Raw genomic sequence first — 17,155 nt, forward strand, 5'->3', positions numbered from 1 at the left:
AACCTATCAACAACTCAAAAGAAAGTAAAATCTTTAAATTGGGAAAACAAAGCATAGTAAAAAAAAAAAAATCAGTAATGTTTTACTCAAAAGTCATAAAATTCTATTTTGCCAGTTCAGTGTTCAAACATTCTTCTGTTGAATATGCAGTGTTAGTGTGGTCCAGTCTTTCCATTTAAATCCTGGAAGTTAGCATTCAATGTTATTATCGATATTTCGTGACCCTAGCATTAAATTGGTCGTTTTCCTGGTTGCCTTTTGTTCTCTTATTTCTGTATGTACCTTTAGTTTTCCTGGTAGAGCATTCCTTTCAGAACTTCTTGAAGAGGGGGTCTGCTACTGGCAAATTCTTTCAGGTCTTGTTTATCTGAGAATATTTTTATTCTTTCTTTCCATATGAAAGATAATCTTGCTGGGTATAGTATTCTTGGTTGAAACTGTTTTTCACTTAACACTTTGAATGTATTTTCCCATTCTTTCCTTGTTCACATTGTTTCTTATGTCTGAGGTTAGCCTGATGGGATAACCTGTATAAGTAACTGACATTTCTCTCTTGCCAATTTTATTATCTTGTCTTTGTCTGTAGATTTGGCCAGTCTGGCTATGATGTGCCTTGGAGAAGATCTTCTTGGGTTGATTCTGTTAGGAGTCTTTTGTATTTCTTGGGTCTGGATATTTGAATGCCTCTTTAGATTTGGAAAGTTTTCTTCCAAGATTTTATGGAATAGGTTATTAATGCCCTTATTCATTTTCTCACCTTCTGGGATATTGATAAATGTTTGGGCGCTTAATGCTGTCTAGTATTTCTTGTATAGAATTCTCATTTATGGGGGTTATTTTCTCAGTTTTTTGGTTGTTTTTACTAGATCAGAGGTTTTGCCTTCAACAAAGAGATTCGATTTTCTGCATAGACTAATCTGTTTTTAATATTTTCGAGGGAGGTTTTGGTTTCCTGAACGGCAGCCTTCATCTCTGATAGCTCCATTTGATTCTTTTTTATGGTGTGTATTTCCTCTTTCAGATCGGGCAAGAACTTCAACACCTCCTGGAACTTGTCTCTTTTCTCCTGCATCTTCTGGAGTTCATTATCTCTCAGCTCTTGGATCTCTTTTAGTGTTGTCACTATGAATATTTTGAAGTCTCTATCAGACATTTCCATGAATTCTACTGTACTGTCTGTGGTTGATGAGGAATTGTTCTTTTCCCTTAGGGTAGAGATATTTTCTTGGTATCTCATGTTTCTTGTGCTTCTGTGGTTGTTTCTGGTCATTCTGTGACAAAATCTGTCCTCCACAGTGCTTGTCTGAGTATTTGGGGAGTCTAGGAGATGGGTTTAGAGCATGGCTTCCCTGAAATCGCCAGGACACACCTCAGCTTTAAAATGGCTTCTTGTCGGAATATCACTAGTCAACTTTTTTTTGAGAGGTGCACTCGCCAGAAAGACAGACAGAGAGACAGAAAGTGAGAAATTACCCCCCCCAAGGGGTTGGCCACAATCCCTTCTCCACCATTCTCCTCTTGGGATCTTGGGCACGCACGCACACGCGCCCGACGTGAGTTTAAGCTGCCAGGTCTGGGACTCGAACCGCGGTCGACTACATGGGATTCCAGCAACATAGCCATTGTGCTAACTGCTGGTCCTGTCACTAGTCAACAGTTGAAGATATATTTTTTTCAAAAATGTTTGGCAGGGGGCCAGCAGATGGCATAGTGGTTAAGATGCTAGACTCCCGCATGGCCATGGTTGACCAACCATGATTCACATCCTGGACCAGGTGACTTGAGACTCACACCAGGAGTGAGTGCATGCATACCCAAGATCCCAAGAGGAGGATGGAGGGCAAGGCGTTACAGACAACTTGAGACTCACACCAGGAGTATGTGTGTGTGCATACCCAAAATCCCAAGGGGAGAATGGAGGGCAAGGGGTTACAGCGTGACCATCCCCCTTGGGGGGTGAATTCTCACTTTTCCATCTCCCTGTCTTTGTCTCTCTGGCAAGTCCATACGCCCAATAGTAAAAGTCACTCAAAAAATGTGGGGTGCTGTAATAGGATATATGTGTTCCTTTGAAATTGTATTTAAAAATCAGATGAGGGGCTGGCAGGTGGCATTGTGATTAAGGTGCTAAACACTCGACCTTGGTTCGAGTCTCAGACCTGGTGGCTTGCTCTCTCACTTTCTCTATCTGTCTCTCCCCTTCTCTCATCAAATGGAAAAGAATGATAATAACAAATAAAAATATATTTTTTAAAAAATCAGATGATAAAAATAACGAGCCATCTCTATGGCACAGTGGCAATGCACTGCTCAAGAAGCCAGATTCCACATGGTGATTGCAGTTCAAATACTTGTCCTAGTCAGCCTGAAACACTCAGACAGGGGTGCAAGTGCCCAGGACTGACCAAATCCTGGGGAGGGTGCTTCCCTCTCTCTCTCGCTCGCTCACTTGCTCTCATGTATACACATGGACTCTATTATGAAGAAAAACATTCACAAAATAAATAATAAGGCTTTGAGAAAAAACGTAATTGGAGCAAACACGTTTGACTCTACAACAGTAGGGCTGGCTCCATGGCTAGGTAGGTCCCACATGGCTGACTGTGCAGGTCTAGTCCTGGAGTGAGTGGCCTGAAAAACACAGTGGGTTGCGTTGCGTGACCAAAATCCTGCTGAGAGAGAGAAACGGCCAAGAACAGGCAGGGATGAGCATCCCCCATAGGGGGCGCTTCTCTCTCCCTCTCTCTCACTCTGTGCCTCTCCAGAGAGCACATGACCAACCATACAACAATAATAATCTTCATAATAATGCTGCTGACATAGTTCAAAAGATGTGATAAATTCCTAAAAATAAATGTTCTAGTAAATATACGACCCTACACACAAAGGTAGCTCAGTGGAAGAAGGTCCTGAACGTGGAGAGCCCAAAGTGCAGAGATTAGGGAGAATGGCCGTACTGGGCCCAGAGGGAGATGGGGCTTGGGGCCGTACTGGGCCCAGTGCAAGTGGGCACTGGTACCAGATCCCCCCATGGCTTTTGCATGCAGCCCGGCCAGTGTGCTTGGCTTTCAGCAGCTGTTTCTTGCCAGTGCAAAACATGCCGGGAAAGCGCATCTGAACGGGAGTTTGTTCTCTGACTACACTGCACGCTAATTTACATTCCATGGCGTAGGAAGCTCATTTTCCCAATGGATGAATGAGTCCAATTCTCATCCTGCTAGAGGGGAACCTGAAATATAAAACTCTGTGTGTGCGTGTGTGTGTGTTTTAAAAAACTTTTAAAATGTACAGTCCAACAGTGTTGAAGTATACCCACATTGTGGTAAGAACAAATTTCTAGAACTTTTCTGTCTTATAAAAACCAAAGCTCTGTGCATTGAACAACTTCCCTTTCCCCATCTCTGTCATCCCTAGTAAGTACCATGCTACTTTCTGTTTTTATGAATTCGATTGTTTTAGATAGCTCATGCTAGTGAAGTCTCACAGTAATTGTATTTTTGTTACTGGCTTATTTTACTTAGCATAATGTCCTCACGGTTCATCTGTGTTGTAGCATGTGTCAGAATTTTATGAAACATGAAATCTTCAACACCTAAACCTTCATGCCAGGTTTAGTTGAACAGTGGCAGGCAGGGTAGGAGGTAGGGGTCCTTCCTGAGTCACTCATGCAGTGAAGTACCCTCGCTGAGTTCATCTCCTTGTCATGTAATCCTCTCAGATTTTTTCTCCAATTTCTGAGCATAAATGAACTCTAAAAGGCAAACGCTCTGTGTTACAAAAACAAACAAACAAAAACAATATTCTACAAGAGAGCTATATCAGACATTGTGGAGGAGTTTCTAAACTCGAATTGGTGTGATTCTATTTCAGAGAGCCCAGAAATATGCCCATCAAATCTTGCAGCAGGAACAACTTTGCGAAGACATCCATGGCTCTGTTATTTGAGCACAGGTATAACGTGGACTTACTGCCTTTTGTGCAGAAGGACCCCAGAGAACGTGAAGCTGAGGACAAGTATAATCCTCCCTTTGGGTTCCGGAAGTTCTCCAGTAAAGTCCAGACGCTCTTGGAAATATTGCCTGAGCACGACCTTCCTGAACACTTGAAAACCAAGACATGCCGGCGTTGTGTGGTTATCGGAAGTGGTGGGATATTGCATGGACTGGGATTGGGCCGTGCCCTGAACCAGTTTGACGTTGTGATTAGGTATGTGGCTTTGAAAACCAGCCTTTCTCCGCTAGAACGAAGCCCCTTTTTCTTGGTCACTGTAGCTCCAGTGTCAGTAAGAGATGCAGGAAGCTCCGTCTGGACCCTACCCTCAAGGGACTTTCTCATTGAAAGTTGAAAACATGAAATGATCAGATGTGTCCTGACCTTAAATCTGAGTCATACTGACCTTAAATTTGAGAAGCATACTGTGGACTGTAGTAACTGGCAAGACCTTACCAGAGGAGGTGAGGTTTGGAAAGATGGGCTGATTCAAGGAAGCCAGCAAAGGAGGAAGACTATGAAGGGCAGGACAGGGCAGGAGGAGGACACGGTAGGGGAACTGAGTCTGGGGCGGGGACTGGGGTCAGGGCTCCCCAGAGGCAGCCGTGGCTGGGATACAGGAAGTGCTCAGAGGAACTGGAACCCACCATGACAGGCAGTGGACAGTCATCCTAGATTCTTCTTGGTTTTGCTGTTTAAAGATTGTTTTTCTGATTATTGAAGTAAGAGATGTCCATGACTGAAGACTGGAAAAATATAGAAAAATAAAAAGAAGAAAATAACAAACCACTCTTAGTAGAAATAAGCAGCCACTATTTATTTGCACTCCCCACCCCATTTTTGTTCTATACACATACTTATCAGTGTACTTAAATATTTATAAAATATTTTGCTTTCTTGAGCTTAATGTTATGAATCGTTTTTGTGACCACTAAGTATTCTTTGGAAAACTAATTCTGCTAAGTGTGTAAGATTCCTTTATATGAAGGTATTAGAAGTTATTTTGTTATTCTGTTGCTGGATATTCAGAATGTTGCCCTTTTTGTTATTGTGAAAATGCTTTGCATATTCTTATACATAACGCCTTTATGCGTCTCTAATTATTTCCTTGGAGAAGTTGCCTAAAGTCAAGTCATTGGCTTGGATTCGAGATGTTTGGATGTTTTTCAGGCCCTTGATACATACTAGTAAGTTAATTATCTCCATGTTAAGGGTGTGGTTGAGCCAGGGCCATGATGAGAGTTAGGTCTTCCTTAAACATGTCCAGCAAAGGTGGGGGTTCAGTTGAAGGCAGGAGAGATCCAGGATGGGACCTGGGTTTAGAGCTTATATTGGGTTGCTGGGAAGGTCATAACTCATTTTTGCATAGAAAAATACATCCCGACTTTCCCAACAACCTGATAGTCATCAGGACACAAAGTGCAGGCCCTGGTGTGAGAAGAAGGATGTAGAAATAGTGATTAAAAATCAAATCTGAGAGGCAAACTGAAAAGTAAATGATAGGAATAGGGGAGGCAAGGTCATGACCCATGCCCATCCAATAGCAGGTGACTGACCTATGGGACAGGAGAGGAGACCAGAGGTGCTGTGAAGTATACCCTGGGCCCCAGGAGAGATGTGCATGGAATAAAAGGGAGGCCTCTTCCCACCTGACAGGAAGCAGCAGGGTCCTGGGAGAGCCAGAAAGGACATGGAAAAATGGCTCCATGCCCAGTGATGACAGGTGCTAGACAGAAACATGGACTTCCTGCTTGCGCACTGGGAGAATGTGGAGTCCTGGGGTCAGAGAAGGGGTAGCTTTGAGCCTGGTTAGGGAGGAGAAGGTGAATTAACAAGCTTTTTCATTTTAAAAAAAAAAACAAAACACTTTTTTTCTTTTTTTGGAGAGATTTTGCTATAGGGCGCGTGCACTTGCCAGACAGACAGAGAGAGACAGAGAGATAGAAAGCGAGAAATCACCCCCTAGGGGGGATGGCCACACCGCAATCCCTTCTCCTCCATTCTCCTTTCAGGATCTTGGGCACACACGCGCCTGGCGTGAGTTTTAAGCCACTGGGTCCGGGACGCGAACCGTAGTCAACTACATGGGAGTCCAGCAACATAGCCATTACGAAAACTGCTGGTCCCCATTTTAAATTTTTTATAACTTTTTTTTAAGAGAGAGATTTTTGCTATAGGTACATGCTCTCACTGGAGAGAGAGAGAGAGAGGGACAGAAAGTGAGAAATCACCCCTCAGGAGGATGGCCACACCACAATCCCTTCTCTTCCATTATCCTCTCGGGATCTTGGGCATGCACGCACACACACCCAACATGAGTTTCAAGTCACCAGGTCCAGGACACAAACCCCAGTCAGCTACATGGGAGTCCAGTGCTGTAACCATTATACTATATGCTGGTCTCTAACTTTCTTCTGTTTTAATAACTTAAGTTTAAAACATTTTCAAACTTAACAGAGAAGTTTTCAGGATTAGTACAAAGAGCTCCCATTTACCTTCTCCCACATTCCCTAGTAAATAATACTTTATCACATTCGCTTTATAATTTTCCCTATATGAGGGAGCTTCAAAACGTTTATGGAAATGGAATTAAAGTTTAATTTATTTTGGTGGACAAAATTTTTATTTTATTTTTATTTTTTGAGAGATTTTCGCTATAGGGCGTGTGCGCTCGCCAGACAGACAGAGAGAGACATAGAGACAGAAAGCGAGAAATCACCCCCCAGAGGGGATGGTCACACCACAATCCCTTCTCCTCCATTCTCCTCTCGGGATCAGTGGACAAAATTTTTGAAATCCATGCATGTTTCTTCATAATAGACCATTTCCATGAACTTTTTTTTTTTTTGGAGAGGTTTTTGCTATAGGGTGTGTGCGCTTGCCAGACAGACAGACAGAGACAGAGAGACAGAAAGTGAGAAATCACCCCCTGGGGGTATGGCCATGCCACAATCCCTTCTCCTCCGTTCTCCTCTCGGGTTCTTGGGCATGCATGCACATGCACCCAGCGTGAGTTTAAGCCACTGGAACTGGGACTCGAACCGTGGTCAACTGCATGGGAGTTCAGCGACATAGCCATAACGCTAACTACTGGTTCCTCCACGAACTTTTGAAGGCCCTTCATAGATAACTGCTTTGTTTTCTGGAACCCTTTGAGAGCTAGTTGCAGATATCAAGCCCCTTTGCCTCTAAATATTTCAGTGTGCATTTCCTAAGAACAGGACATTCTACTTTATAACCAAGGAACGACATTCAGAATTAAGAAATTATTCTAGGACCAGCAGGTGGACTTTATGTTGTGGGACTCCCACATAGTCTACCACAGTTTGAGTCCCAGACCTGGCAACTTAAAACTCACGTCAAGTGCGTTTGTGTGTGTGTGTGTTTGTGCCCAAAATCCTGAGAGGAAAATGGAGGAGAAGATATTGTGGTGTGGCCATCCCTCCTTGGGGTGGGGGGTAGGGGGCGATTCTTGCTTTCGGTCTCTCTGTCTCTTTGGCAAGCACACATGCCCTATAGCAAAAATCTCTTTCAAAGAAAATTTAAAAAAAGAAATTATTCCAATTCATGTAATTTATTAATCTATTCATACAGATTAATACAATACAGAACTTATCTGCAGACCTTATATCTCACCAGTTATTTCAATAATCTACTTTACCTTTATATATAGAAGAAAGAAAAGAAGAAATGTCTCATATTTAGTTATCATGTCTAGTAATAATTTTTTAATAACCCAGAGGTTGGGACTTTGATAACTAGAAGAGGAAGTGACTACGAGATAGGGGAGAAAGGTTAGATATGGGTGTGACAATGCAGGCAAAGAACTGAAGGGACTTTTTATGAGTTTTCAAAACTGTGAACATGGGCAGAGAGGTATTGCTTTTAGAAAGATTCTTAGAATTTCTCCCTAACCAACTGCCCTGGTGAAACCATCACTGACCTAACATTGTAAGTGCCCCAAGTCCTTTCAGAGCAGGTTGCATGTGGGGCCTGGGCACCTCTTTGGTCTCCCCTCCAGAACTGTAGTTATTTCTGGGTTTCCCTCTCTGGTTCCCATTTAGAAATTCTGGCAAGAGCCACTTTTATCTGAGCGCAATGGGAAGTCTTCAAGGGAACTTGACTAGCTCTTGGAGAAAGCCCAAAATGTAACACATTTGGATTGACTTGAAATATCAGGACAAGATGAAACTGCTTGATGTTCAGGAATGAATAGGTATGAGTGTTCTGTCATAGGCTGAAGGTTGTATTCATTAACACCTGGAAAGGAGCAACAGGATTTCCTGAAGTGATGGCCCACTTTCAACCGCATACTCAATCATTCTTAGTCCTAAAAAAAATTGTGGAGAACGTGACATGAGATGTTGCATAGTATAAGATAGTTGATGGCTTGCTTGGTCACTGCGTCTTTGTCCTTTTTATTTAATCAGGCTAAACAGTGCACCAGTTGAAGGTTATGCAGAACATGTTGGAAATAAAACTACCATAAGGATGACTTATCCAGAGGGCGCTCCGCTGTCTGACTTTGAATATGATTCCAATGACTTGTTTGTTGCTGTTTTGTTTAAGAGTGTTGACTTCAATTGGCTTCAAGCAATGGTAAAAAATGAAACCCTGGTAAGCACTAGAAATTCATCTGTCAATTGTACTTTAGTAAACAGTGAAGAAATCTCTAACTGTCATTACAGACTTGGTTTCAAACTTGCACAGCAGAGTGGGTTGCCTTTCAAATGATGACCACTGTCTCTGTAGAAATCCCTCAGAATTCCCTATTGCAGGGCAGCAGAATTCCCTGTGGTGTGGTAGTTAAGGGCACTGGACTCCCACATGGCTGACCATGGTTTGAGTCCTGGATCTGGTGACTTGCTTGCTCACTACTCCCCACTCCTACTCTCTCTCTGGTCAAATTAAAATAAAGTTAAATAAAATAATTCTTAAAAAAAAAAAAAAAGAATTCCCTGTTGCAAATTGGTTTCAGAACTTGATTAAGAATTCATTGATTTAAACAGCAGGTGGCCTAGTGGTTTAGGCACTGGATACCCACATGGCTGACCTTGGTTCAAGTCCCAGATCTGACATCTTGCTTTCCCACTTTTTCTCACTCTTATGCGTGCCCTGCAGCAAATTAAAAAGTAATAATGATAAGTAAAATAATTATTTAAAATCTAAATTTATTTATCATTACCGAATGAGATTATTGCTTAATAGGAGTATCAAATTTGAGACCAAAATTACTTACTGAGGTTGATCACCCATCTTATTCTCCATACTCAAACTTCCATGGCTTTTGACTAGTTTTACAAATTAAATTTACTTGGATGAATATAAATCAGTATTGGGTATATTCCAGAGATTATACATAAAATTTCTAAGGAATATTCCCAGGGAGTTTCTGAAAATTTTCTGATCAGTAGCCTCCTTGTTGAAATAAATTTACAGCAATCCAGAGACGCAAATGTGGAAGGGATGCTCTTCATGCAGTCATGTTCCTTTTGTTTAGCTTTAACATAATCAAGCACACTACTTAAAGTCCTACCCATTAAATGTAAATAGATTCCACAGGCCAGCTGTCGAGGACTATGTACCCATTTATGTAAACATGCTTGAACACTGTTAGTGAAACGAATGTATTGGATACATGAGGGATTTTCAGAGATATCGTGGAAAATGTGTATCATAGGAAAAAAGAGACACAAATTTCACTTTATTTGCACCAAAATAAACTCATACTTTATTTTCACTTTTCTTTGCTTTATTTGAGAGAGAGAGTTTTACTCTCAAGTGAGAAGTCACCCCCCAAGGGGATGGGCACACTGCAATCCCTCCTCCTCCATTCTCCTCTCGGGATCTAGGGCATGTGTATACACACTCAACTCATGTGAGTTTTAAGCCACTGGGTCTAGGACTTGAACCACGGTAAACTACATGGGAGTCCAGCAACATAGCCATTACACCATCTGCTGGTCCCTGTTTTTACTTTTCTACTCATTTCTTGAAGTCCCCTCATAATAGAATTTTTACATATGTTGCGTGTGCTGAACCATGATACAGGTGATCACAGTCTTCTAAATTTTCTGTTGGGTAGATGTTCTAGTTGGAAGCAACAAGACATATAAAATGACTTGTGGTCAGTTGCCAAGAGATGTCATGGGCATTGGAGATAGAGTAAGTGAAGAGAGGATGAAGGGCCAGGGCTCCATGTGGTGGGGTACTCACAACACTTCATACTCCTCAGTTGGACCTATCCACTTGGTCTTCCCTGGACAAAGTAATAGCTTTAGATCCTGAAAAGGCCTACTATCTCAGGTTATTCTCTGAGGAGTTTCTTCCTCAACCACATAAGAGCTGGTTCTATAGCTCTCTTTGTCCAATATCACCTTCGTAAGTAGGATCTTTTAGGGTTACTTTTGTTAAGTTGAGGTACTGGGATTTGCATACATATATATATATGCAGCTCACAGACCACGTGGAGTCACATGGTCTTGGCCTGATTAGTGGGGAATACTTTTCACCCTCTACTGATGAGATCATATTATTAAGTATTCTTAATGACTGCTTGCTCTCTTTCCTTAGCCGTTTTGGGTGCGACTCTTCTTTTGGAAGCAGGTGGCAGAAAAAATTCCACTACAGCCGAAACATTTCAGAATTTTGAATCCAGTTATTATCAAAGAGACTGCCTTTGACATTCTTCAATACTCAAAGCCTCGGTCAAGATTCTGGGGCCGAGATAAGGTATTTTTTGTTTTGCTACTCAAAGTTAACTATTCTTATCTCTATTCTAGGAAAGATGTGTACAAATTTTACTTGGACTTAACTATATACCTAGAAGCACCTACAGTAGAGAAACCTAGTTATTGATTAAACAGTCCATGTGTGCCTTTCACTCTGCATCTTGACTGCAGGGCAGACTTCTTATTGTTTAATTGGCTTTCTCACCCTGTGACTCCTCCCTGGTATATTCAGCACATTAACACATGTCAGATATTATTATTGTAGTCTTTCTTAGTATCTAAGACTCCATATAACTGCAGGACACTGAAAGGCACTTCGATAGTCTGAAAAGTTCTTTAGATTTTAGTTCTGGGCCACTTGAGTAAGAATCAATGTTCATTGTCACTTATAGATGATGGTAAATAAAGTTAGTCCTCTAGAACAGTCCTTTAAGTTGATGCTGGGTCCTACCCCAGACGTTCTGATTTAATTAGTCTGTGCCGTGGCTTTTACTTTGAGAGTTTCAAAATTCCCCTAGTGATTTTATTTTGCAGCCTAATTTTTATGCTCTGGACTGTTCATTGCAATAGATTCTTTACCTGCAATTAGTATGTGCTGCCACCAGGGGGCAAGAGGAAGATGCAAGTATTACTTGTGACTTCAGGATCTGAATAACTGGACTATATCTTTAAAACTTTTAAGACCTGTATGCAAATCTTTCTTAAACAGAATATATCACATATTTGAAAAAGTAAGTACTCCTAACAGACAAAGAACTCTTATCAAAAAGAAAAAGACGAGCCAATAAAACATGGGCAAAAGATATAAACAGACATTTCACTAAAGAAAGTTTAAAAGCCAAAGAATGTATGATTAAATGTTCACCGGTAATCATGTAAAAGCAAATTGAAGCCACAGTTACATTTTTTAAAAAGAATGATCTTATTTAACTTTATTTATTTATACATACATACATACATACCAGAGAGGGACAGAATGAGAGAGAGAGAGAGGAAGGGGGTAGAGGGAGTGAGAAAGCAAGCCGCCAGGTCTGGGATACAAACCACGGTCAGCCACGTGGGAGTTCAGCACCTTTAACCACCATGCCGCCTGCTGGCCTCTCACAGTTGCATTTTTTAGCAAAGATTTTAAATTTTGATAATGTCCTAGTATAGGTAAAATGACAGATAGTTGGCACTTTTATTGGAATGTAGTTTGACTATATGAACCATTTTTAAATATGAATCATCTCTGACCTTATAATTACAATTGTATTTAAAGGAGTTTAGAGAAATCTGGAAAGAAGTATATTTTAAGATGTTATTATAGCTTTCATAGCAAAAGACTAAAAACAGCCTAGACATCATTATTGTTGGGGTTGTTTAAGTGAATTATGATATAATCAATGCACTATAGTCTGTTATGGATGAGGGAAACCTAGTGGATAACACCTCCAAAATATATTAAAAATGAAAAGCAAGAAATCTAAGATGTAGACCACTAATATGATCTCATTTTTGTTTAAAAATAAAAATGTGTGCATGTGTTTCTTTAGTTACACATGCACAGAAGAAACCTGGGAAACTGTGAAGAGTGCCCTTCTTTGAAGGGGGCGTCTGTCTGTAGAAGACTTATTTTTATACTTGACAATCCAGAATAAATAATAAAAGTTATATTATTTGAATTTAATATTTATTTTTCTAATTAGTAAAATGGGGCCAGCTGAGTAGCATGGTGGTTAGGGCAGCTGAATCCCACATGGCTAACTATGTGGTGCAAGTCCTAGACCCAGCAGCTTGAAAAACACACCAGGCACCTGTGTACATGTGTGTATGCCCAAAAATCCTAAGAGAATGGAGAAGGGATTGTGGCATGGTCATCCCCGCTAGAGGGTACTTTCCCACTTTCTCCCCCCGCCCTTTCTGTCTCTCTCTGGTGAACACATGAGCCATATAGCAAATTAAAATAATAATAATAGTGATAAAATGACATCTTATATTGGGTAAAAGACAGTAACTTAAGAACTTATGGTCTAGGGACCAGCGGTTAGCATAATGGCTATGTCGCTGAATTCCCATGTAGTCGACCACAGTTCGAGTCCCGGACCCGGTAGCTTAAACTCACACCAGGTGCGTGTGCGTGCGTGCCCAAGATCCCGAGAGGAGAATGGAGGAGAAGGGATTGTGGCATGGCCATCCCCCCTGGGGGGTGATTTCTCGCCTTCTATCTCTGTCTCTCTTGTGAGTGCACACACCCTGTAGCAAAAACCTCTCAAGAAAAAAGAACTTATGGTCTAAAATGGTCTAAAATTGCATTATTGGAGACATCCTCACGTGTGTGTCTTCCAGAGGGAGGGCTGTCAGAAAATAAGTTGGTGTAACCGTGAGGGTATATGACAGTGCTTTGGGGAGGGGGCTTGGGTTTTGTTTTAATTTGCTAGAGGGTGCTTTCTCTCGGTGGAGAGAGAGAGACACAGAGAGAGGGAAAGTGAGAAATCACCCCCCAGGTTGAATGGCCATGCCACGGTCCCTTCTCCTTCATTCTCCTCGTGGGATTTGGGGCATGCACACACACGTGCTTTTCATGTTTTTTCGGGCTGCTGCATCTGGAACTCAAACCATGTAGTCGGCCATGGATCCAGCGCCTTAACCTCCACACCACCTGGCTGACCACTTTGGGAAGTTTTAAATAGTTTCTGAGATTTCTCCCTACGTTACCGCTAGGAATAGTTGATTTCACATGTTCCTTGTACACACATTGAGTAATCCCTGTGGCTGAGTGACAGGCTGGTCTCAGAAGATACAAGGTCAAGGAGACAGCGTGGTGCCTTAGAGTCAGGGGTGAACCAGGAAGAAAGCTTCCTTTGCCTTCATTCCTTCAGCTTTTTCTTTTTCTTTTTAAGAGATTTTTGCTATAGGGCGCGTGCGCTCGCCAGACAGAGAGAGACAGAGAGACAGAAAGCGAGAAATCACCCCCAGGGGGGATGGCCACACCGCAATTCTTTCTCCTCCATTCTCCTCTCAGGATCTTGGGCACACACGTGTACACGCCTGGCATGAGTTTTAAGCCACCGAGTCCAGAGCGCGAACCGCGGTTGACTACTTGGGAGTCCAGCGACATAGCCATCACGCTAACTGCTGGTCCCCTGCTTTCTATTTCTGAGCATGCAGAATGACTGCCGAGTTCCTTTTTAGTGAATGAGGCTGACTTTGGGAGGTGGGTGTGGCACACTGAGAAGCAGGGAGCAGTTTGGTGTTCAGTAGATGTTCCCTAATCTCACTGAAATCCACAAGTTCTTAGGGTCCACTTTACGGAAGTTTCTGTAAGCTGTTCCAATTTACCAAAAAAAAAAAAAAAAAAAAAAAGGTTGTTTATATGAGCCACAGACTTGACTAAAATGAATGAAAAGATATGTAAGAATACAAAGCAGCCTTCAGCGAAGGCCGCAGGCCGTTCTGTATCCCTGCCTGTCCTACGTACTGGTTTGGAGACCCAGAAAGCACAGCGCCACGGGTGCCGGTTTCAGGAGGCACGGCCAGGTACCGGGCGCAAGGACGGGAGGGGCGGTGGTGTAGTCAGAATCCAGAATGGCGTGGACATCACTACTTCAACAACCAGTGCATGGCGGCCATGAACTGGCAGACCATGCACAACGTCATGGGGGAGACCGAGTTTCTCAAGCTGGTCAGGGCCGGAATGGTGAAGGATCTCAGCAGGGGCATCCAAGGTCAGCAGAACATCTTTTAAGCAGAGCAAACAGCAAAGTCCTTCATTTAGTCTGAAAAGGTTCTTGCTCAGACTGAGGGTGGGAAGAAACTGTCTTCCCTGCTGTCCATGTGAAAATGGCCCAGAGTGTTCCCGGCTAGAGAGCAACTCGGAATCCCTGGTAGCAGAGGCGCCTCTGTTCTCAGTTCCTGTCCCACAAGGAGGGACAGGCTCCAGGATCTCTGCCCTGGGAGGACTGTGGACGGCCCTGTGGCCTCATCCCAGCACAGACCTCACAGACATTTGTCCCACAAGAGAGGAAATGAGCCGGTTCTGTGGTTTGGGACATGGTAGGTAGGATCTGTGGGTAGAAGTTTTTAAATGAACACAGTTTGGCTTGGTGCAAGAAGGTTGTCAGGCTGCTGCTTAAGGTTGCATTCACAGCTCGGCTTCTTGGCCTGGTAGATTTCACATGGCCAACTGCTCAGTTCGAGTCCCAGATCCAGTGGCCTGAGAAACACCTTGGACACATGTGCATGTGTGCTCAAAATCCCCGAAGGCAGGAGAGTTGGGGGAAGAGAGATCCTGGAGTAACCATTCTCTCCGGGGGTGGGGGACACTTCCCGTTCCTTGCTGTCTCTTTTTCTCTTTGCTGTCTTTGGTGAGTGCATGCACCCTCTAGCAAAGGAAGGAAGGAAGGAAGGAAGGAAGAGAGGGAGGGAGGGAGGGAGGGAGGGAGGGGAAGGGGAAGGGGAAGGGTGAACTGGCAGACCATCACAGATCATGTTTTAGATTCTACATTTCTGACTTGCATGAAATTAGACTTCGAGATCCTGTGATACGTAAGACAATGTATATCAAATAATTACAGCCCCCAATGTCGCCTTTGGGACTGCGTCACACATAGCGTACGTGCAGAGCAAGGGGTCGTGTGCAGGCTGCTCCTCTCTCTGACCTTCTCTTCCTCTTTTCAGAATGTCCCCACCATCGGTGTCATCGCTGTGGTCTTGGCCACACACCTGTGTGACGAGGTCAGCTTGGCGGGTTTTGGGTATGACCTCACGCAGCCCAGGACGCCCCTGCACTACTTCAACAACCAGTGCATGGCGGCCATGAACTGGCAGACCATGCACAATGTCACGAGGGAGACGGAGTTTCTCCTCAAGCTGGTCAGGGCCGGGGTGGTGAAGGATCTCAGCGGGGGCATCCATTGTGAATTCTGAACACAGAACCAGACTTGGGAATGCAACTCGGACTTGGGCTGTGTCGAGCCGCCTTCTTGAGGCATTTCATCGTGCAAGCACTTCGACGTTTGATGTGCAACTGGTGTTTCTAACTTTTAATTTAAAAACAAAAAGACACTTCGCTCTGCCCACTTTTTCTTTTTTTTTTTTCCTATTTGAGGTGTTTGTTTTTGCACAACATCTTGTAAGTTAATTTTAAGAACTAAATTGGAAAGACTTTTCCAAAAAGCATTGTCTGTGATAATGTTTATGGTATTTTAAGAAAGTAATTTAATTTTGCAAAAACTCTGTCCATGTATTCTGCCCACGGATACCAGCTAATTGAGGGGAAGGAGAAGTTACTCATTCGATGACAGCTCCAAGCGCCCAATTCTGGCTCTCTGGGAACAATGGAGGAGGCCCTTCCAGGATGACGTACTCAGCAGCAAAGCCATGGGTCATGTCCCACGGTGCCGATGAAGTCCTGGGCTGATCAGAGAAGTTCACGTTCCTCCCGTGGTCTGCCCTGGGCCAGAAGACTTGCAGAAATCAACCCAGGGAGCCATCCTGGAGGGCCCTGCCAGAGTGGGACACAGGAGACAGTCTATCCTCTGAGCTCTATGACGGTGCCCAAGATTCAGAAATCAGTCTTCCCAGCAGTGATAACAACTCTTGTTTTTGTTTGTTTGTTTGTTTGTTTTTGAGAATGTTTGTACTGCCCTCTCAAAGCACTTCGGTCTTATCTGAGGTATTCAGTGTCTGTCTGAGGTGGCTTATAAAAATTAGGGTAACACCAATACTTCCCAGGGTCGTGGTGGAGTAAACTCTTCCCAGGATAATCATGTCTTCTGAACCACTGAAATGAAGTCCTCCCAGTGTTATAAATCGCCTATTTAAGAAAACAAAAATGTGTTTCAAATGGCCACCTGGCAAAGTATTCCAGCCAAAGTGCTGGCCAAAAAGAAGAGTAAAAGCTTTTGAGGAACGCTTGTCGTTTAGCTCATTTGAGTGTCTGTTTATTTTAAGGAAATAAGTCTAGGGACCAGCCCCATGGCCTAGTGGTTAAGGAGAGCCAATCCCACATGGCTGACCATAGTTCAAATCCCTGCCTCTAAGGCTTAAAAATCAAACTGAGCCCACGTTGTGTGTGTGCCCAAAATACAACAGGACGGAGAAGGGATTGTGACATCGGCACTGTCATCAGAGGGTGCTTTCTCTCTCTGGCAAACACACACACCCTCTGACAAACTTTTTTAAAAAGCAAGTCTGTAAGTGCACCTAAAACATCTTTTTTGGGTGCCGCTGTTAAGCAGAGACCTCAGAGTAGTGAGGAGTAAGAGTCGGGGTGCTTCATCTTGCCAGCTGCTTGATCTTAGACAGCCACAAACCCTTCGGGAGAGGCGTTGGGTCTCAGTGGCTTCCTCCCCAGGACAGGTCTGCCCTCACCTCGGCCTCATCATAGTTCTGGTCTCCGATGGCAAATCCCCCCTGCTCCCAGCTGCCCAGACTGTGGCGGCCGCTGCCGC

The 17,155-nt window shown here is 43.3% G+C and overlaps 1 protein-coding gene across 1 annotated transcript in view; it reads left to right on the forward strand.

The window, feature by feature from the left end:
• ST3GAL5 (ST3 beta-galactoside alpha-2,3-sialyltransferase 5) overlaps positions 1 to 16,618 on the forward strand; it is a 39,583-nt gene extending 22,965 nt beyond the window's left edge. The window contains 5 exon segments of the mRNA XM_006172381.1: positions 3,871 to 3,908; positions 3,910 to 4,206; positions 8,421 to 8,607; positions 10,564 to 10,722; positions 15,381 to 16,618. Coding sequence (XP_006172443.1) covers positions 3,871 to 3,908; positions 3,910 to 4,206; positions 8,421 to 8,607; positions 10,564 to 10,722; positions 15,381 to 15,629 — 930 coding nt within the window. The 3' untranslated portion in view covers positions 15,630 to 16,618.
• The last annotated feature ends 537 nt before the right edge of the window (positions 16,619 to 17,155 follow it).

The sequence above is a fragment of the Tupaia chinensis genome, unplaced genomic scaffold (assembly GCF_000334495.1).
Source record: "Tupaia chinensis unplaced genomic scaffold, TupChi_1.0 Scaffold145741_1, whole genome shotgun sequence".
Lineage (NCBI taxonomy): Eukaryota > Metazoa > Chordata > Mammalia > Scandentia > Tupaiidae > Tupaia > Tupaia belangeri.